Here is a 23,549-nt window from a genome sequence, read left to right as displayed (position 1 = left end):
GGTTTTCACCTTCATGTCATTAATGGATTTTCCCATGCTTTGTGGTGTGTTTGTGACTACATCCATGCACTTAAACATGCAAGCATGTATATACACACTTCTCCCTATGTATACCACAGCATGTGCTAAATATCCTCCCATCCTTGCACAAAGCCTAAGCAAGTGAACTTTGCACAGAGGATCTAAGAGGGGCTGATGTGGGGAGAAATACTCCCTGCCAACCTGGTACCTTTCGTGGAACATCTGTGTAGCCAATGAACTCTAATAGCAGCTGGGAACCCCTGTGTGGCCCTACGGGGGAGAGGTTAAACCTTTGTATCTGCATATTGATAGGTTCTTTCTCAGTTTGCCCTTATCCAGGGGTGAAAGTAAAATTGAGCTCTTATGGGTACAGGGCATCGGGCAGAAGGGATGGGCCTGGGGTCAGCATCCCCCGGCCAGCCTATCTGCGCTGCCTGGCTCACGCTGCCCGGGGCTCCAGTGCCAGTTTTAAAGGGCCATGGGCTCCGGCCGCTGTTGCTGTGGTAGCAGCGGTCGGAGCACCGGGCCCTTTTAAATCACGGCCCCGGGGCAGCTGCTACTTCTCCCCCCGCCCCCTCCCCGTCAGCGGCCGCGGCAGTGCTTTAACATCACTTCCCCTTTTTGCACCTCCATTGGCGGCCCTGTCGTTAGGGACCCAGCAGGGCTGCCAGTGGGGGGCACAAAAGGGGCAGCAACTAAAGCGGGCAGGTACTGGTGGCTACTTTTTACTGGTATGCCGTACTGGCGCATACTGCCTTACTTTCACCCCTGCCCTTATCATGCTACTGACTCCCGGAATTCTTCTCAACCTCACCCCTCTTTGTGATGCACTATGGAATTGTATAAGACCATCTATGCCTGCAAAGGAGGAAGGCTCAGCATTTGGCGCTCTCTGTGATTTGGCTCCTGATAAAAATGACTCTAAAACAAACCACAAACAGTTGCACGGATGGAGTCCATTTCAGAAGCTTGTGACACTTAGCAGGAAGACTCCAGAGGCTTAAGATCACTGGAGTGCAAGGTGGTCTGCCCAGGCCCCTCGTACCTCTACATGCTCCCTGCTCACCTCCAACATCCAGATCTTAGCCTTAGCTCTGCTCCCCTTTGCCCTTACTTATTCTCCACTTGCCACATGAAAGAAAGTTAAGGCAACCTTGTTAAATTACATTTGTATTGCCCCTTTAGTGTGAGGGGAATTTGACTGTCCACCAAACATGACTCTCCAGACAAAGAAATTCAGCCCATGGGATTTTGGGATACTTTTGGTGGACTCCCAGAACATGAGTCTAGTGGGGCTGCATCTACAATGTAAAGCAATAGGGCTTGAACCGTGGGTCCCAGTTTGACTCAGGTTTGGACCCTCCACCCCCAGGGCATCCTGGGAATGAGCCCTGGGTTAGCACAATTTGCGTGTAGACAGAAGGGGGGTTAGGCTTCAGCCTGAGTTTGAACCCTCGGCTTACATTGCAGTATAGACAAACCCTAAAGCAGGGGTCAGCAACCTTTGGCACGTGGCCCATCGGGGTAATCCAGTGGCAGGCCAAGAGACATTTTGTGTACATTGACCGTCCACAGGCATGTGGTTCGCTGTTCCCAGCCAATGGGAACTGTGGGAAGCCATAGGCCACAGGGATGTGCTGGCCGCCGCTTCTCGCAGCTCCCATTGGCCAGGAACAGTGAACCGCAGCCACTGAGAGCTGTGGGGAGGCTGTGCCTACGGACGGTCAACGTAAACAAAAAGTCTCACGGCCTGCCAGTGGATTACCCTGATAGCCACGTGCAGAAAGTTGCTGATCCCTGCCCTAAATAGTTAGCTAGCCAGACCATCCAGCATAGGAGGGAAGGAAATATTTCTCAAAAAGAAAAGGAGTACTTGTGGCACCTTAGAGACTAACCAATTTATTTGAGCATGAGCTTTCGTGAGCTACAGCTCACTTCATCAGATGTTTACCGTGGAAACTGCAGCAGACTTTATATACACACAGAAATCATGAAACAATACCTCCTCCCACCCCACTGTCCAGGACAGTGGGGTGGGAGGAGGTATTGTTTCATGATTTCTGTGTGTATATAAAGTCTGCTGCAGTTTCCACGGTAAACATCTGATGAAGTGAGCTGTAGCTCACGAAAGCTCATGCTCAAATAAATTGGTTAGTCTCTAAGGTGCCACAAGTACTCCTTTTCTTTTTGCGAATACAGACTAACACGGCTGTTCCTCTGAAACCTGGAAATATTTCTGTGACTCATTGTTGAACATTAGATGCCGGATGGGGGGTAGTGGTCTGAGGTAAAAAAGCAGGGTTAAAGTCCGTGATCAAAAATTGAGTTGCTGGCAGATGTGAGCAATGGTGTTAATGGGCAACTACTCCTGGGACCGGACCCCATGGGTGCTCTCATTTCCTTACACCTTGCAAAATGAGGTAATCTGTACTCACCTTCTCTACTTCTCCAGACCAGTCTTGTCTGCAGCGATCAAAATGTTGGTGTTTCTCAGTTTTTTACTTTTCTGAGATGCCCTCACGTGGCTCAGATCATGTCCCATTCAGATTTCCATTTCACGTCTGTAGCTGCAGACTAGAGTTGGGTACAGGGATAGGATTAGAATAAGAACCAGTTTGAACTTTCTCCCCAAATTTTACCAAACCAAATCACACTACAAGGCTTTTGGCTAGAGCTGGTCTCAAACCCAGCCTCTGGAACCAAAAAAATCCCTGAATTTGGACAGTGTTTAGAATCTGAATCTAGATCCAGATCCTATATTTACAGTTTGGTTAGTTTTCTCCACTGTCTCGGTTGTTCATTTTCAGGCTTTTCTCTGTGTCTTAGTTCCAGATGGGACTGAGACTGAACTGCCTAAATCCATTCACTTGGGATTTACTGCCCAATTTTGCAGACAACATGTAATAAAAGTATGAGAGAGCAATGTGCTAGTCAGAGACCAGTGAACATTATTCCCTTGACCTGGGGTGGGGTCACTGTGATGCTTCTCTGGACACTCAGGGCTGTTAGTCACCTTGATGCCACCTTCCTCCAGCATTAGTTCCCTAAACAACCAGCCTGTCAGCCACTCAAGCCTCTTCTCTGGGCTATATCAACGCTGATGATTGACAATAGAGGTACCCCAGCCTCTGAATCCCTTCACAGTGTCCCCTTGTGGTATCCAGCCACCAATCACTGGATATCCATAGAAATCCTAGATCCTCCATGCCCAAAGGAACAGTGTGCCCCAGTTTTACCTTAGACCAGCACTCCTGCTTTACACCAAGCACTTGAGTTCAATTATAAAACAAAAGGAAATTTATTTTAAGAAAGAACAGAGATTCAAATAGAAACAAGTGTGAGTGGAAACAAGTGGTTACATACAAAACAAATAATAAAACACAAACTAGGGCCTAAGCTTACTAAATTACCTTTCCTGGCTAATGAAATATATTCTCACCCCAAAGTTCAGCCTTTTGCAGCATTTACTGGCCCCAAGGAGCTAGGACCCAGTCTTTCATTAAGCAACCCCTGCTTATTCAAGGTGCCTCCTCAGTGAATGGATCCAGAGCGTCTTTCTTCACCCTGTTATATACTGAATCAGTCTTTTGTGTTTATTCCCAGGCAGGGCCATCCCCTTGCTGTCGTATTTTTCCTTTTCACTCCCAAGTGGTTTTGAGGTTTAGTTTATCTTTGATGGTTCTCCATTGACTTTTCTGGGTTGTTGTCAGTGCTTAATTTGTGCTAAGGCTTGCCAGGACTGAGCTGGTCTGGCACCTCTAGGCTTGGCAGTTCATAGCCCTGGCACCTCTGGGCTTGCTGCATCAGTTATGAATGTAAAAAAATTGCTTGAGCCCCAGCACCTCTTTCATTACAAATTAAGCACTGGTGGTTGTAATGGTGGATAACTGGGCAATACATTATGTAATTGACTGACCATGCAGGGGTGACAGCTGCCTCCCACCTGAATGGTCCATCACCGAGATATATGATTTCCTGATGACTCACTGTCACTCCAAGACCATAAGGAAATAATTTTCAATATAGTCACATTATTCCTTAAATATTACCTGTGCATGCACCTCCCAATGACTATGAGTATCACTAAGTTGTAAGCTTTCAGTAGAGCCCTCATAGGCTACCTCTTATGGATAAATTCCATGAAAGTGGTGTATTAGGTGTTGTGAGTTTGTCTCTTCTGAGGTAGGAGTTACTAGTAAAGAACAGGGAACACTTTGCCAGTTGGCACTACTGGGCCTTTGTGTCAGTTACAAAGACCAATAACCCTGTCATCTGACGGGGATCAGTATTTGCTGACTTAATTGATAGCTGTGCTCAATGGTTTGATCATTGGCCTGCTAAACCCTTTGTGGGTTGTGAGTTCAATCCTTGAGGGGGCCATTTAGAAATCTGGAGCAAAAATTGGGGATTGGTCCCGCTTTAAGCAGCGGGTTGGACTAGATGATCTCCTGAGGTCCCTTCCAACCCTGATATTCTATGATTCTGTTACACTCAGAAATGCAGACAGAATAGGCAAGTTTCTGTGTGCTTGTACAAACCAGATTTCAGATCTGACTCATTTGCTCAGCAGGAAAATAATCTGACTGATGTGCTCAGTGTAGAGCAGTCATGTCCCGAGATCTCCTAAGGACTGTGCCAAAGTGCCGGCAGGTGTTTGCTGCATGTTCAGCATAGCCTTGAGACAGCTTCTGCAGCTCTCTGGAGACAGGGATGAGGTGAGGACAATGGTAACCCTTGCTGCAAAGCTGCTTTGCTTTTTGGTGCCTCTGATGACAATCATGGGGATGTTTTTTGTATCTGAAATAGTCATGGGCCCAAACCCAATCCCCATTCCAATAAACATTCAGGATTGAGGGTGTTTGAAATCTAAAGCTTGATGCAGATTCAGCCTCTTCAAATGACTCCTACTAGTATAATAGGCAGAAGCAAAGCACCAGGGCCAAGTTGCTGTACTTCGGGATTTTCAAAATCTTTATCTGAATTTTGAGGTTTGAGCCCATTTCTAATTTAAAAACTTCCCCCTACTTCCAGGTTCCTTATTCCTCCAACCATCTGGGTTGGCAGAGCCTGCAAATGCTATGAGGCATTGTTGCTACTTAGCCTGAGGTGTGGAGGCAACACATGCCGTTGGACTGTGTGGCGAGTGACCCTCAGAAGGTTCAGAAATCAGGCTCAGTTCCAGGCCTCCTCTGAAGCTTAGCAGAATGAAGTGAGCATGTGAGCAGCCAGCCAGTGAGAATAGAGGAAGGCAACTGGGGGAAATAGGGGATGAAATTATCAGAGAGATGAACAGCAATTAGAGAATGAGGATAGCGTCACTTCCTAGGGTGCAATCCAGACCATTGAGGGGTTGTGTCCTGCAATCTTGGGTGCCTCACAATGCTTTGCTGTAGCTCCTCACCGGGGCCACTCACAACCATCCTACTAGCAAGTAGGTCACACCCTGAGTGTCTGTGTGCTAGACAGCCCTGGTTCAGCAGTTCTGACCTCAGCAGCCAGTCTACAGCCCTACTCTGGCTTCTACCAGCCTTCGTTACTACTTTCAGGGTGACCCCAACACACTCAGTCCTGAATTTTCTCCAAACTGTGTGCTCTGCAATGTCCAGCCCTGCACACTTCAGAGAAATAATATGGTTTGTGTGCTCCTTTAAGGAGTGAAAACACACCACTTTGCCACATTATCTGGAGCTGATGTTCATTTTAGTATGAACAGAACAATATTGGTTTAATAGTGAAACAAGTTTATTAATAAAAGCAGATAGGTTTTTCAGTGAGTTGAAGTATAAGAGACAATGTTAGAAAGGGTTACAATCAAATAAAAATGAAAACTCATCGAAAAGCCTAAAGATTTGATTCAAGGCTTTATTTAAGATGGTGTTTCTCACCAACAGTCTTCAAGCAAGATGGTGAATGATCCATTCCTTGGTCAGGATCTCTTCCAGAGGCCCATATGCTGGCGCCTTTGTCACCTTAGGTGAAAAGGTTTTTGCCTAAGCAGGTTTCTCACCTATATTCGGTTCCAGAGACTTCTGTCCGCCCCCGCCTTGGTTTAAGGACCCATCTTTCTCAGCCTCCAAAAGCTTTGGCCCCTTCTGTCTGTCTAGTGATGGATGCCAAAGATAGCTTCTGCCCTTGCTTATATCTCCCAAGTTCAGTGACCTTGCTTCATGAGGCAGGATGAGTAATTTTCTCTCTGTTGATACTCACACCTTCTTGTCAACTGTTGGGAATGGGCGACTTCCACCTTGATTGAATTGGCCTCATTAGCACTGACCCTGCAATTTGGTAAGGCAACTGCCATATTTGCATGTGCTGTAATATATATACTGCTACTGTATTTTTCACTCCATGCATCTGATGAAGTGGGTTTTAGCCCACAAAAGCTTATGCCCAAATTAAATTTAGTCTCTAAGGTGGCACAAGGACTCCTTGTTGTTCATGCTGGTCTGTTCTTCCTGTGGGCTTCCCATCTCCCTATATGATTTCTATGTAAATGGGTCTTCCATTGTTTCTGATTCCACCATCTTAATGTATATAGGAGACAGGTAGATAACTGTGACATTCCCCACTGTCTGGGCAGACAGTACAGCCTAATATCAATGAATATCCATAATTCCTTACATTGTGTTAATACATACATTTCACAATTATATTAATCACCCGTGTGTCATCAGATTTCTGAAAAGACCTCACTCTCTATACTTTTATAATACAGTAATATTGTGTACAATCAGTTGATTATCATTTGAGGTTAACCTGCCTCTCCCCATCTTTATAGCCCAGTAAACCTTTGAAATGAATTCTTCTGAAAAGTAAAACCCAGACCAAGCTTCTCTCTCCTGCTGGAGGTAGACACCATGCGTCTTCTCCCCCACTTGTTAGTGTCCTTTTGTTAGTGTAGATTTGCCTCCATCCCTTGTTAGCTTGATGAGTCTGTTTACTATTTATATGTAAATTGAGGTAAACACACATTCCTTTGTTTAAGATAGACAGGCTTAACAACTCCCTGGTTCACACATGCTTTAGTTATAATTCCAGCATAGATTTGTAACTCTTAATACTCATGGTGTACATACGTTGCACACAAATATTAGTAAGTTGTTAGTTTTCAAATGGTACCTCACAAGGCATATTTTGAACAAAGATTATTACAATAGTGTGTAGGGTGTGAATACAGGGCTGCTTGGTGTCACAGACAGAAACAGAAATTGGTGGAGAAGAGTAGAAACTGTGGAATGGGACCACTACTGGGGGATCCTCCCTTCCTTCCCTGAAACAAGGTGTCTGTTGCTCAAAGGGAGGGTTTGCTGTTAATTGAGACCAAGGGGCACAGGCAGAAGTTCCCAACCTTCACTTAGCTCCAATCCCATGCTCTTAGGCCATCACTTCCATAAACACTGCACTTCACAAAGTTCAGTTAAAAAGCCTGCCTAATGAGGAGACAAATGGGGATTTAGTAATGGGAAAGGTAAAAGATGGGCTGAAGGACTACAGAGGCTCATGTAGTTTGCCAGCTGCTCTCCTGAAATGGGAGCATATGTTTTAAGGCAAAGATCTGCAAAGAAGGAGAAGCACTAGGGGCTTCCTTGCAGGGGAAACAGACTTGTAATGCCTGAGAAACTGCTAGCGAGGCATTTTGGAATTAGGGGTTTATGGTATTTGGGTTGAACCTCCTCCTAGTCACCTTTGGGACTGCACCTTGTATAACAATGCAACACTTTATATAGAGTTGCGGTCAAATGCATCTCGGGATATCTTACAGAGCTAATACAGTCAGTATTCAATCATCGTCAATAATCCGTAAACAAGTAGAATTCAGAATGTGGATTAAGTGTAACAAATCTGTGGTTACCTGCCAACTGGGAAGTGCCTACTCTGCTGCACATCATGGCCATGCAGACCCCACAGAGACAGAAGGGATACAATTTAAATATTCTGGCTTCAAAAGCACAGACTCCCTACTATGTGAGTTGAGAGAGAATCTCCTTAGGTGCTAGCATTATAGAATCTGTGACAAGTTGGGGGCAGTGGTACACATATACAAAACAGTTCATTACAGGATTATTCAGGGAGAGTGACAAATGATTGAGGCTAACTGTCCTAGCAGTGCTCAAAAAAACTCTGACCATGATGTTCTGAGTCACTAGGAAGTATCTGGAGGAGGAGAAGAGAGAGTAAATATGTGCTGGACTGTAGAATTCCTCTGCCCTTGGCGGAATGAAGATGTCCTGGACTTGGAAGCAATGATCTCATTTTCACTGAATTTTCTGAGGTTGATCGCTGATTTTGGGAATCCGTATGAGACCCCATTGGGCTGGTTTTGGAGCTGCAAATGCTCAGCCCTTCTGAAAATGGATGCATTTCATATGAGCTGGCACTATGTAAAATGTTGACCTTAACCTCACTGTGTTTTTGTTTCTCCATTTGTTCTGCAAAATTATTACCTATGTAGTAGCACAGATAGTGGGGAATGGTGCTTTATGGACATGTGAGAAGAGATGTTCCCTGCTCCAAAAAACTTGCTACCTAAGTGTAAACACAAAAAATGCCTTAATACAAAAAATCTAAAATGGGGAGCGTATTTACCTAACTCACATGGGTGTTGTGAGCCTAAATAAATTGGTGTTTGTAAAGTGCTTTGAAATCCTCAAATGGATGGGTGGTATAAAAATTGTTGTTAACAAACTTAACTCTGTGTTTACTAATGTTGTTAAAATGCAGAGAGATAAATGTCCCCCCCCAACATCCGCTGCTGTAGTAGGTTCTTGGTGAGCTCATAGTACAGAGCGTATATTTACATCTAAACCCAGGGGAAAGTCCCATACTGTGAAGTCCAGATGAACAGTTTGTTAGGATATCACCCCATCAGTTGGGCAAGCACAGATCCCACATCTAAAGGGGATGGTATTCTGTCAGTGGAGAGAAAAGGAGTATTTGTGGCACCTTAGAGACTAACAAATTTATTTGAGCATAAGCTTTTGTGAGCTACAGCTCACTTCATTGGATGCATTCAGTGGAAAATACAGTGAGGAGATTTGTTTGTTTGTTTGGTCCTTGCTAGACTCCAGAGAAATAGCCTTGAGGAAAGGACACCAGGGTATATAATAGACCAAGGTCCTGTGTTTAGTTTATGCTCCACTAATGCTTCCAAATTTACCTTTCTTCTTACTGTAGTACTGGATAAATGAATACACCTCTACCTTGGGGATTGGAGTCTTCCACTCCGGCATCGAGATCTACGGCAGAGGTATGAAGCTTTCTTTTTAGTTACATCTGAGTTTGGGGGACAATCCTACTGATCTTACGATTTTTTATAAGAAATCCTGGTGTCCTGGTTTGTGCCTTTTGGGATGAGGGGGCTCTGAGGAGTGGAAATTCAGTCAATTATTTTTAGACTGGGGTGTCCAAAGTATGGTATGCATCTCATGCAGTTCTATCGTGGACCTTGCAAATAATCTCCTTTTCAATGTAGACGTGCTGTCTGCAAAGCTAGAGTACTGTTTCTTGCCTGACATCCTGCTACAGCTTTGAAGAAGGGACTGGGGAACATTATAGGCAAAAGCTCTCCAGTGAAGCAAAGCAAGAGACACGCAGAGAGTAGCTTTAAGGATAATACAGTTTCCCTTATTTTAATACATTTCCTAGTTCAGTGTCTGAAGAAAGAATCCCAGAAAAATGGCTTTCTCACTGTCCAATTACATGGTCTCAGAAACTCAGTCATTTTGCATCAGCGAGAAAAATAAAATGTCAAAATTCAACCTTGCCAAAGACTTTGTTTCATAAGCCCCTGGAATGGCCTAAGGGGAAGGAGCACTTTACTAGCTATTTAAGTTTACCACAGAGTTTTTGGTAAAATATAAGTCAGCTCATTAATTTATGCAGTAGGGAGTGAAGCTAAAAATGTTTAGAAATCACTTGCCTTCACTGAGGAATCAATCAATATGAATAACTATTACATTGCCTTTTAAAAGGGCAGTGAGTATTTAATTCCAAAAAGGAAAGTACTATATGAATGGCTATGCTTTTATGGCATTTCTAAAGGTCTTTTATGAACAAGCAGAGCATCGTGACTTTGGTATCTGTCAGGGAGAGCAGGTAAGAGAACATCTAATAGTTGAGATTTTAAACAAGGAGCTTTCAAAAAAATCACATCTGAGGTCCTCTGGAACAAGGTAATTCAACAGATATGGCCATCTGAACTAGTCAAAATGCAAGTCACCCGGCAAGGTAGCAGTCAAAGCAATGTGAAAGAAGTAGCAATGAAAAAATTCCCATGCAGGGAGGGGGAAAGAAGCCTCATAACAATGGCTTTTAAGAATGCTGAGTTCCTGGACAGAACTGTGGCAGGTGTGGCCGAGGAGAGCACAGGACAAATTTATTTATTTATTTATTTATTTGTGTAGTGTCTAGGAGCCACCGGTGGAGGTACATACAGGTTGTGCAAGAAACAGGGATATTAGCAAAACAGCTATCAAAGCAAAGGAATCAAGGAGTACAAGCAAGAGTGAATAATTTGTGTTTCTTAGGATCTGTGTCCAAAGGCAGCGTTCATGAATAGATTTGGATCTAATCTCAAGATTTGCAACATTTGTTAAATTTAAAATTAATTTCAGGGGTAGAGGTGATTATTTTGTAAAGAGACTTAAGAAGATAAGCCTTAGTCCTAATCTGGAGTAGCCCAGGACAGTGTTCAATAGCCCAGGGGAACAGATCCATTGCTTCAGTCCATTCAAAACTTACCTACAAAGGCAAGGAGCCTGTGGTGTTAATGAGACTACCGCAAGTAAACTAGACCAAGCCACAATCATTAAGATGGCCCTCATAGAACTGGATGTTGGCATGGTGTTCAACAGACAGAGCCTGCTTAGAACAGAGCCATTCCAGATCCTATTGGAAGAGGGGATGTACCCTATGTGTGCAGTACCACCTGGAGAGTGCCCATCCCACTGCTCCTGAAAGCGAAAGAAAAACTGGAAAGGATGGAGAGGAATGGCACAATAAAGGGCAGTAATGAACCACTGGAGTGATGTGCCCCTGTAGTGTCGTGAGGCAAGGGGGAAAACTATTAGCACAGATCTAAAGATGCTCAATGAAACAGTAAGAAGGAAAAGAGAGATTCTTCTCACCACAGAAGATACTATTCCCAAGTTAATGGGTGCAACAGTGCTCTCTTCACTAGGTTTCAGACAAGTTCCTCTCCACCCCAACAGTACCAACTTTTCTGCAAAGCCATTCAGAAGATATTGCTCTTTGCTACCTCCCAGTCAGGGTCACAAGCACCCAGAAATCTTCATATGGAAAAGGAGTGGGATTCTACAAGGCCTGGAGAGAGTGGAAGCTTTTCTGGATGATGCTATATTTAACTCCTAGGAAATCACAGAAAGAACATAGCATAATACACTATTGCAACAAGTTCTGATGGCAACGTTACAACAAACCCAGCAACAGTTCTGATTGATAGAAGAGGGGGGAGGGCAGATCCAGAAAAAGTTTTCCAAAATTTTATTTAGCAAATTGGAGAAAATTCATACTTAACCCACCCTCAAAAAAACAAGCTCTTTATGAACTCCTTAAAACAAAAGTCTCTATGTGGATCTGGAGCCAAGCATAAAAATAAGCTTTTGAGGATCTAAAGAATCTATTAACCACATCCCAGGTACTGATATTTTATGATGTTTCCAAGTCTACAGAGTTCAGCTGCTATTGTGGGGTGCTAATAGGAGCCTTTAGCATATTGCTCCTGACGGCTTTCAGATCCTAAAACCGAAACAGGGAGAGAACATTTGGCAAGTATATGGGCATGTGGGAAGATCAAATGGTACATATAGGGTTGTGGCAGTTTCATGCTCAAGATGGACCACAAACCACTCAGACATTTAATAAACAGCAAAGATCTAGGAAAGGTGCCCCTTACATGCCAGAGTTTTCTCATGCATTATTTGAGAATTAAAGCTATTGTAGATATGTACCATGGAAATACTTTGCGGTGGCTGAGAGTTGCCAGATCTAAGAGGCTTTCTTCTCTAACTGTTGGAATGCAGCCCAAAGCTTATCCAGCCTTAAACCAGGAGACCCAATCCTGATAAAACCATATGAGGAAGAATGTTGGACAACACCAGCTGTTGTCACTGGACGTAGCTGCAGCTTGAGATCCCACGTGACTGAAACTGATGAAAGTACTCAGTACAGAAGAAAAAGGCAGCACCTTTGGCTGTTGGAAGGAAGGTTCTAGACTGGAGCTCTGCAGTGAAGCAGAGAGAGAGAGACAGAATAGCGTTAGGGGTAATTTTGTTTTTCCTTATATGAATAAAGCTCCTTGTTCAGTGTTAGAAGAGAGTGTCTTTGTGATTTTTTTTCTTTTACCATCGCCACATGACGATTACATGTTCCAGTATGCAATGGTCCATCTTGAACCAAGCAGCTTTTACAGTTGACTTGAGATGGAGCATGACATGATGGGTCCTGTAGTTTCCATAGGTCTGACCTGCATAAAGTGCAGTTGCAATTAGCTCAGTTTTTCTAAAAATCAGGTGGAGACTTTTGACTCCTGGTAAACTGCCTGTGTATCCTTCTGCTGGGCAGTGTTTGGTAACCCTCTGCTCTACTGAAGAATAGAGGAGTTTTCTTAACTGGGTGTCAGTCCCATCACCTTCCTATATTACTTTAGGATTTCTTCACCTTAGTAATAAGCTTTGCTGCCACCTTGACTTGCTGACCAAATCCATTCAGGCCAGCTCAGAGAGCCCCACACAGGGATTGCCTAGGACTATGGCCAACTAATAGCATTAGCAGAGATGGAGTATGATCGGGAATTGGGGTTGTGAGGGTATCCTGGGGCTGATATGTAACTGGAGTAGGAGGATGGATTTTAGTGCCTGACTGAAACTGACTCTGGCAATGGCCCTAACACCATTGCTGATGTAAGCCATGCAGACAGCTGCTGTGTACTTTCCCTGATACAGCCTTCATTTGATTACTCACAGTCTCTTTCTTTCCTTGTCAGAATTTGCCTATGGAGGGCATCCTTATCCTTTCAGTGGGATTTTCGAGATCACACCTGGCAGTGCGGTAGAGCTTGGCGAGACCTTTAAGTTCAAGTAAGGGCCCTTCTTCACACACCCCTCATCTTGCCGTCATCAATGAGCCTATTTAGGGTCAACAGATCAGTCCTGCCTTGCCATTTTGAGTCTCATCTTCCTAGTACCTGCTCCCACCCCCACCATGTTTCCACCTGCTCCTGATTCAAAAGCAGTCCAACAGGACTCTTGGTGTGGGTTACGGTTGTGCACAAGGACATAGGGCAGGATATCTGAGAGAGTGCTCAGCGTTTTCCTCCTCTGTTTTCAAGTGCAGTTTGACATGAACACAGTTCTTTTTTGTAATTTGGTTGTTTTCTTTTTGTGCTCCAGTTTTGCCACTCAGCAAAATTCTGAGACTAGTACCTTGGTAGCTGCTGCAGAGCCAGTAGAAGGAGCACAAGAACATCACACATTGCTTTTTATGCTTTCCACAAAACCAGGAGCTATTGGAAGTTTTCTCTTTTGTCTGCTTCCTATTGACAGAGTGGGAATACATTACTTTCTAGAGCAGAAGTGGGAGGATTTTAGATGCCCCATTATAAAATATTCAAGGTGATCAGATTTTGGGACTGTGGCTCAGTTAATGGAAGATGGAGCCTGTCTTCCCTAGATCACTGATTCAGATTTGGCTCAGAAGAAATTGACTGACTGCAGGATTTTACCCTCTGAGATCCATGGCCTATGTCAAATGAACCTTGTGGGGGTGGAGAATTTTCAATCCAGTTCTTACCGTCAGGAGTCCACATCACAAAAACCACCACCATAAATGGCACACTTCTTGGTGGTCTCAGCTGATGGACCTAGGACTGAATGGGTAGAGAAGTGTTCCCTGCAGCTCGGAGTTAAGGCAGTTTTGCAGAGTAGTGTGTAGGGAAGGTCTCAGTGCTGCTGTCTGGGCTGTACCTATTTTTGTGGATAAATAGAGGACATTAGCTTGCAGAGTTGTCATTCAGGAACTTTTCACTAGCACTACGTACATGTAAACCAATCCTGCCAAATTTAAAGCCTAAATGACTTGCCAGTATCTTGTTTTCTCTCTCTTTAGCCTGTGTCTATTCAACCTTTTTCACGGTGTCTTCCCATGTTTCCTGTTTTGTTTTTAAACTAGAGAGTCGGTTGCTTTGGGCACCACTGATTTCACAGAAGAGGATGTGGATAAGATTATGGAGGAGCTGGGCAAGGAGTACAAGGGCAATGCATACCATCTCATGCACAAGAACTGCAATCACTTCTCCACTGCTCTGGCAGAGGTTGGCACAGCTATTTTCTACTTATCTTTACTGTTTCAAGACCCACAGCAATGCTCATGTGGGAACTGGGGCCAGCACAGCCATAACCAAATCTCTGATCTCTGGCTTTAACCCTCCTTGTGATGTTGCAAAAGTTCTTTGCTGTTCTTAAGCTTTCAAAAGCATGCAATCAGGATGTAGTGAGGTCCAATACAGCAGGTTAATCGCAAGTAGGTATTGTCTGTATTGCTCACCTCTAACTTATGTATCTGTGGTAAAGAGGTGGGTGCTGAAATAGTGCTGTAGGGCAGGAGTACCTGCACTCTGGCACATTGTATTGGCTACTCAACAGAAACTGGAAGGCCATACTTAATTAGCATTGTGATACAGGAGGGCCAGGGACCAGTGGTAGAGTGCTAGAGGGGAAATATATAAGCTCAAGGCTAATTAAGGTGTGGTTCCCTGTAGACTAGGGAAGGTGGCTGCAAGTTAATTGGAGCACCTGCAGTCAATTAAGGCCCTGTTAGGAACCTAATAAGACTCCCTGCTTCAGGCAGACAGAGAAGAGGAAGAAGGAGAGAGGACTGGAACTTGGAGGTGTGCTGTGAGACTTGGAAAATCAGAGAACTGAAGTAAGGGGGACCCTGCCCAGTAGGGGAGGGGGACAGCCTTATGATAGTATGTAATCATGTAATTAAAGCCTGTTTTTTACTACAGGACCCCAGTCTCATTCAGTAAATGGGTAGTTACTCAATATTTCTTTTTATCCTCCGCATTCCATGTTTGACCCCAAGTCTTATTTACCACACACCATCCAAACCCTGCAATGAAGACTGATTTACTGATTTCCTCATGGACTTTTCTATGGCACTCAACACTTTAGTATCTGAGTGCTTCACACATATTAATTAATTAATGTTCACAACACCCTTATCTCCATTTTACAGGTGGGGAGCTGAGGCACAGAGCGATTAAGGTAAAACAGCACCCCCTAATTGTGGATGCCTGATTTGAGACCCCCAGGACTTGATTTTTCAGAGTACTTAGCATTATAGAGCGCTTCATACGTTCAAAGCACAGCTTCAGTTACAGCTGTGAGTACTCAGCACTTCTGCAAATCAGACCCAGGGTCTCAAGTCAGGCACCCAGAAAATGAGAAACACACAATTAGTGCCCACTTATGTAAAGTTTGGTTTAACTGACTTGCCCAGCACCATACAGGATCTCTGTGGCAGAGGCAGAGATAGACTCCAGTTCTGCAGTCAACTGCCTTAACTGTGAAACTTCTCTTTCTCTTCCTGCAATCCCCTACCTGATTCACTATATGCCTTCCAACTTTTGCAACAGATGAAGCAGAGATCCTATAGACAAAAGTCTCTGTCACTACACAGTTTTGATTGATCCCCACAGCAGGTCCATCTTGTGCATTGAATAAGGCAGGGGTCTTGTGGGAAAATGGTATAGAGTCATAGATTTTAAGGTCAAAAGGGACCATGATGATCCTCTAGTCTGACCTCCTGCACAACGCAGGCCACAGAATCTCACCCACTCAGTCCTGTAATGAACCCCTAACCTATGTCTGAGCTATTGAAGTCCTCAAATCATGGTTTAAAGACTTCAAGGTGCAGAGAATCCTCTGGCAAGTGACCCGTGCCCCACGCTGCAGAGGAAGGCGAAAAACCCCCAGGGCCTCTGCCAATCTGCCCTGGAGGAAAATTCCTTCCCGACCCCAAATATGGTGATCAGGTAAACCCTGAGCATGTGGGCAAGACTCACCAGCCAGCCACCCAGGAAAGAATTCTCTGTAATAACTCAGATCCCACCCCATCTAACATCCCATCACTGGGCATTGGGCATTTACTGCTAATAATCAAAGATCAATTAATTGCCAAAATTAGGCTATCCCATCATACCATCCCCTCCATAAACTTATCAAGCTTAGTCTTGAAGCCAGATATGTCTTTTGCCCCCACTGGTCCCCTTGGAAGGCTGTTCCAGAACTTCTCTCCTCTGTTGGTTAGAAACCTTCGTCTAATTTCAAGTCTAAACTTCCTGATGGCCAGTTTATATCCATTTGTTCTTGTGTCCACATTGGTATTGAGCTTAAATAATTCTTTTCCCTCTGTGGTATTTATCCCTCTGATATAATTATAGAGAGCAATCATATCTCCTCTTAGCCTTCTTTTGGATAGGCTAAACAAGCCTACCTCTTTGAGTCTCCTTTCATTAGACAGGTTTTCCATTCCTCGGATCATCCTAGTAGCCCTTCTCTGTACCTGTTCCAGTTTGAATTCATCCTTCTTAAACATGGGAGACCAGAACTGCACACAATATTCCAGATGAGATCTCACTAGTGCTTTGTATAACAGTACTAACACCTCCTTATCTCTACTGGAAATACCTCGCCTGATGCATCCCAAGACCGCATTAGCTTTTTTTCATGGTCATATCACATTGGCAGCTCACAGTCATCCTGTGATAGACCAATACTCCGAGGTCCTTCTCCTCCTCTGTTACTTCCAACTGATGAGTCCCCAGCTTATAACAAAAATTCTTGTTGTTAATTCCTAAATGCATGACCTTGCACTTTTTCACTATTAAATTTAATTGTATTACTATTAGTCCGGTTTACAAGGTCATCCAGATCTTCCTGTATGATATCCCGGTCCTTCTCTGTATTGGCAATACCTCCCAGCTTTCTGTCATCTGCAAACTGTATTAGCACACTCCCACTTTTTGTGCTGAGGTCAGTAATAAAAAGATTTAAATAAGACTGGTCCCAAAACTGATCCCTGAGGAACTCCACTAGTAACCTCCCTCCAGCCTGACAGTTCACCTTTCAGTATGACACGTAGTTTCCCCTTTAACCAGTTCCTTATCCACCTTTCAATTTTCATATTGATCCCCATCTCTTCCAATTTAACTAATAATTCCCCATGTGGAACCATATCAAATGCCTTACTGTGCTCATGTAATTAAAAGCGGTGTCATAATTGTGAGAACCAAAGGTTAATTTAGGAGGGAGCTGGTGATTGGCTGACACACACCCAGATTCTCAATGGTTCTGGTCCATGTTGCCTCTTGAAAGAGAGAAGATTCAGTATCCATTATATAAATTTTATTAGTATTAATAAACAAAAATAAAATCAAGAAAGCATATTGCTAAAAGGGAACTTCTATTAACACTGCTAAATTGAATTAAGAAATACAATTACCAAATCAACAAATTAACAGCAATATTGGATGGTAGTCAAATCATCAGATTTATTTTATACAACAGCTAATCTTATAAGTCATAAAAATGAATCTCAGGAGGTGGTTGTCTGTTTGGTTATAAGTTCCAACTAAAGAACTTCATCCAAGGCAGCGCAAAAGAAGAAATTTGACAACTCTTATTTACCAATTTACAGCCGACTGTTTTAGTTCTCTCTACAGAACGTGGAACATGCATTCAATAAATAGCTTTTAAGAGACTGAGTTCAGGGATGTTTAAACTTTCTTTCCAGTTCCTTCTCCACATGACCTTTCTTGGCACTCTCACACACACACGCGCACAGCCACGCTTCCATATTCTAAAACGCTAAAAAAGGCCTGGGACATCTTCCAATTAATAAAATAAGACAAAACCAGGAAAAGGAAAAATAAAATACTTAACAGGGTTTGAACTCTGTAGCGCTCACGGGCCTTTGGACTAGGATGGAATAGGAGCTGGAGCTGCAGTCAGGGAACCAGATGATGATGTAGCTGGTACAGTGCTTGGTGCTGGGAGACTGGGCAAAAGTTGGTGGAGTCTTTGTTGTTCTCGTCACTTCCTTTTCCCAAAGGTGGCCTGCTTTGTACACCAGGAATGTCAGTCTTCCCTCGGCTGGCTCGTTGAGCTGGTGGACAAAGGCCCATGGCTTTAACCTTCATTCTTATAGTTTCCGATTTTTGCTCACTCCACCTTACAGCACCTCCCCCTAAGGTCTTTCGACAAATCAGGCATGAAATATACCTTGATCAGAGGTTAGGTAATTTTTAGGCCAGCATCAGTTTGAAAAAGCGCTGCTTAAGCCAGCAGTTTTAAAAATATTTATTGTTGCATACCACAAGCACTACAGGGGTGAGTTTGTCACCCCCAAAAATATCCAAAATGGAAGAGGCGCAAGACCCTTTTTGAGGAAGTTAACCTATCTCTCTCCTCCCTGACCCTTCAGGGCAGAAAGCCTTCGCTGACATCTTGTACCAACTTACCAAAAGTGAGGGCTCAAAATTCAGTAAAAATAGCTGGTTGCAAAGACCCGAGCAAAAACACCAGCCTCTCAACATCCATCAGCAACATTAAAATTACATGTGGACATCATCTGACAGATGTCTCTGACTTTTCTGGTAAACATGATAATTTGGCAACCTTCCTATTTTTAAAACGGGTGACAGGTCATGCAGCTTATCTCTTTGGAAATTTCAGTCTTCTAGGGGAAAGACTTTAAAGCTTCTTAAGATAAATCCCATTTAAACTAAAAATAATTAAAGTTTATATAAAGTCTGTATTTTCATATATGTTGTTTCTCTCTCAAATTGCACACACACAAGGGGGCCAAATTAAGGTTGTGCAGGCAACTTTTATTTTGGCATTTCCTAATTTTTGACTGCTTGACTTAATATTCATTTTATGTGGGTTTTAATGTAACTTCCTATTAAAGTTTAATAATTAAACAAACAAACTGAAAAAACTAATTCTATCATGTGGAACCATACTGACCACCCACGGGAGTCATCAGCAGGGTTTGGATCTTTGCATTCACAGCAAAAGGCAGTAACTAGTGGCAGTAGTAGGCTGTTATCTTCTGTATAGACCAGTCAGTGGAGAGTGGCAGAGAAACACGCTTTGCCAGTAGGTGTCACAGACATTAAATTGTCTGCTCTCAGCCAGAGACTCAGGATTCCTGGGTTCAATTTCAGGTTCTGAAGGGGTATGTAATCTAGGTATTATAGACCCTTATGCCCCCAGCCTGTCTCTTTCCACCGTACTGCTATCTATCACACCCGAACTCTCACCCTTCTGCTCTTATCCACCCCCAAATCTCCACCCACTCTCCTTCTATGCTCCTACTGCACCTTGCCTCCAGCTCTCCTCCCCTTATTCAAGCCCCTATCCCCTGGCTTCTGTCCCCTCACTCCTTTGAGACTATGTACCCTCCAACTTACCCCTTTTGCTTCATCCATCCCTCTCCCCTTCTGTTCTTATCCAGCCCCACCCCCACAGAGGCTCTTCTTCATCTGAGGCAGACCACAGCATCTATTTAATAATGCATAGCTACATTATGCAAAAGTGAAGGACTGGAAGTAAAGAAGAATATACAAGAAAAAAATTGATGTGGGGATTTAGGTCAGCAGAATGTAATTACTTGTTCAAACTGGGATTTGACTAGGGACACCAGGTTGAACACACAGCCCCATGCAAAAAATCCCCAGGGAGCTCAAGTGGGTACATGTGGTCAGGACCTCTCTTGATACCTCTCATCCAAGAGATGGCACTTTCAGGAGTACTGTGCCTTTACACCGCTCTTGGCATTGACTCACTTCTGACATGGAGGGAAGAGTGCTACCTACTGAATCATCAATGCCACTTCCTACAGCAGCTTGGCATTCCTTGGAGGCAGTGTGGCCTAATGGATAGTACATTAGACTGGGATTCTGGAGACCTTGGTTCTATTCTTGGTGCTGCTGCTGACTTGCTGGGTGACCTTAGGGAAGTCTCTTCACTGCTCTATGCCTCAGTTTCCACATGTATACAATGGGAATAATGATACTGACCTCCTTTGACTGGCACTTTGAGATCTACTTATGTTAAGAGCTAGATATTACTGCTGCTTCTACTACTGCTTCTATTATTGCTATCTGTCAGGCCAATACTACTTGGGATATTTGATGAGATCACAGCCTGTGGTGCTCACCGTGCATACAAAATCAGGGGTAGAACTACGAAGCTAGGGAAAGAACTATCTTATCCAGAAGGAGTGAGCTGAGACAGCCTAAAAGCCAGTTGGCAATGTAAGAGTTAATATTTAGTTTTCACAAACACAGCTGGGTGAGATGGACAGCCATGTGCTAGCTGACTGTGTCTGGCCTTCTTAATTTCCTCATTTGGCTGTGGCCCTGTTAATTAGTGTCCATACAGATGTTACTCAGTTGGCTGATTGGCTGGAAGTTTGGAGGCTACCATCTGGTCACGTGGACTGAAGGCAGACTCCATGGCACGTTAAGCAGACAGAGGTCATGTTGCCACAGAGAGAGGACAGAAAGGAGTAGGAGCTCTGTTCTCCCCATGGAGGATGGGTTAGGTTCTGAGTCCCATCTTAATAAAACACCCACTCTTCCCATTGTTTGGGCTCAGCTGATTGATTGGGGTCCCTCAGACAGAAACCCAGTTACAATCTGAGATGGGCTTGAGCTACCACATTCAGATTTGGATCCAGTTTCTGAACACTCGATGGTTGAGAGAGAAAGGCGGTATGTATGTTGATTTCAACCTCTCTTATTACAGTAGGACAGATTTACTTTTAACAAGGCCTCAGCTTGGCTTGCCTTGCCTTTTCATGCCCACGGTTGTTGGTGGATGCAAATAACTGTGGATGCGGTTGATGTAGATGTTAGGGGGCTTATTCCTTCACCCACTTACTTCCCTGGTCCTTCTCGCATGAACAGAGAGCAACAATACCCGAAGTCCAAAGGTGCAAACAATTCAATGTTTATTGGGGTGAACTTCCAGCAAGCATGATTCCAGTTTCCTTCCTTAGTGTCCCCCTTCCCAGCTCTGGCACCACAGAGCCTTACCTGTGGCCCTGTTCCCATTCCTGCCCTTAGCAGGACATGATTCCAATTTCCCCACCCCCATTCCCTGTTCCCATTCTCCCCCCGCACCCCCCTCCACTTCCTGATTGACTGCAGACTATATAGTAAAACTTGAGTTCTGCTTAGCTATACCTTAACCAATCATTTTACTGAAACTTAACTAACCAATCCTAACATATTGTAACATGATTATTTAATCAATTAGTTCACACCCAGCAAAATTAATTATACAGCAGACAGAAACAATCACAGAACCAGACAGAGATTATACAGACAAACAATAGGGAAATGGGGACTACAGTGATAGAACAACAAAGAAATGAGGATTTCACATCCCAGCTATTGATAAGTGAGTTCTTGCCAGACAGGATGCTATCAAACTAAGTTTCCTTTTACATCTTCTAGGCACTTCCCTTTCTCTGGAGGCGATAGGCGTTATCAGGACAGGATTGTATTCCTAACAGCCCAATAGCACTTTATTTCAATGTGACTAGTTTGGAATGTGAGGATGTGACCATTCGCTTCCCAGCTTATGGCTGCCTCTGCTGCTTAGCCAAAGATTTAGCCTAAGCACAGGGCCTCAGACTGTCATAGTAAGAGAAGGACCTTACACCGGCAGACAGTGATTTTGATTCTTTCTTTTATACCTCTATAACTAGCCAAGTGGTAAGAATACACCTACATTCTTAGAGTATAGGCCTTTACAGACAGGCCTGAATATACCTCTGAACAGCATACTAATCCACAGAGGTCTCCCTACCAACACTACAGAAAGAGGGATTCTAGGTGGACTCCTCCTGAAGGTCGAAACAGCAGACTGGACTTCTACATAGAGTGCTTCCGCCGACGTGCACGGGCTGAAATTGTGGAAAAGCAGCATCACTTGCCCCATAACCTCAGCCATGCGGAACGCAATGCCATCCACAGCCTCAGAAACAACTCTGACATCATAATCAAAAAGGCTGACAAAGGAGGTGCTGTTGTCATCATGAATAGGTCGGAATATGAACAAGAGGCTGCTCGGCAGCTCTCCAACACGAGTTTCTACAAGCCATTACCCTCTGATCCCACTGAGGGTTACCAAAAGCAACTACAGCATTTGCTCAAGAAACTTCCTGAAAAAGCACAAGATCAAATCCGCACATACACACCCCTGGAACCCCGACCTGGGATATTTTATCTACTACCCAAGATCCATAAACCTGGAAATCCTGGGCGCCCCATCATCTCAGGCATTGGCACCCTGACAGCAGGATTGTCTGGCTATGTAGACTCCCTCCTCAGGCCCTACGCTACCAGCACTCCCAGCTACCTTCGAGACACCACTGACTTCCTGAGGAAACTTCAATCCATCGGTGATCTTCCTGATAACACCATCCTGGCCACTATGGATGTAGAAGCCCTCTACACCAACATTCCACACAAAGATGGACTACAAGCCGTCAAGAACACTATCCCCGATAATGTCACGGCTAACCTGGTGGCTGAACTTTGTGACTTTGTCCTTACCCATAACTATTTTACATTTGGGGACAATGTATACCTTCAGATCAGCGGCACTGCTATGGGTACCCGCATGGCCCCACAGTATGCCAACATTTTTATGGCTGATTTAGAACAACGCTTCCTCAGCTCTCGTCCCCTAAAGCCCCTACTCTACTTGCGCTATATTGATGACATCTTCATCATCTGGACCCATGGAAAAGAAGCCCTTGAGGAATTCCACCATGATTTCAACAATTTCCATCCCACCACCAACCTCAGCCTGGTCCAGTCCACACAAGAGATCCACTTCCTGGACACTACAGTGCTAATAAACAATGGTCACATAAACACCACCCTATACCGGAAACCTACTGACCGCTATTCCTACCTGCATGCCTCCAGCTTTCACCCTGACCACACCACACGATCCATCGTCTACAGCCAAGCTCTGCGATACAACCGCATTTGCTCCAACCCCTCAGACAGAGACAAACACCTACAAGATCTCTGTCAAGCTTTCTTACAACTACAATACCCACCTGCAGAAGTAAAGAAACAGATTGATAGAGCCAGAAGAGTTCCCAGAAGTTACCTACTACAGGACAGGCCTAACAAAGAAAATAACAGAACGCCACTAGCCGTCACCTTCAGCCCCCAACTAAAACCCCTCCAACGCATTATTAAGGATCTACAACCTATCCTAAAGGATGACCCAACACTCTCACAAATCTTGGGAGACAGGCCAGTCCTTGCCTACAGACAGCCCCGCAACCTGAAGCAAATACTCACCAACAACCACATACCACACAACAGAACCACTAACCCAGGAACTTATCCTTGCAACAAAGCCCGTTGCCAATTGTGCCCACATATCTATTCAGGGGACACCATCACAGGGCCT

At 44.1% G+C, this 23,549-nt stretch overlaps 1 protein-coding gene across 1 annotated transcript in view; it reads left to right on the top strand.

Moving 5' to 3' along the window:
- The window catches only part of LOC140913860 (deubiquitinase DESI2), a 78,366-nt gene that overhangs the window by 28,046 nt on the left and 26,771 nt on the right, over window positions 1–23,549 (top strand). Inside the window, exons 2-4 of the mRNA XM_073350669.1 lie at window positions 9,196–9,268; window positions 13,025–13,118; window positions 14,209–14,350. Of these exons, the coding sequence (XP_073206770.1) occupies window positions 9,196–9,268; window positions 13,025–13,118; window positions 14,209–14,350 (309 nt within the window). The remainder of the gene's footprint in view (window positions 1–9,195; window positions 9,269–13,024; window positions 13,119–14,208; window positions 14,351–23,549) is intronic.

This window comes from Lepidochelys kempii, chromosome 6 (genome assembly GCF_965140285.1).
Source record: "Lepidochelys kempii isolate rLepKem1 chromosome 6, rLepKem1.hap1, whole genome shotgun sequence".
NCBI classification, from domain to species: Eukaryota; Metazoa; Chordata; order Testudines; family Cheloniidae; genus Lepidochelys; species Lepidochelys kempii.
The sequence above is the reverse complement of the archived record's forward strand: the minus strand, read 5'-3'. Positions and strand labels throughout refer to the sequence as shown.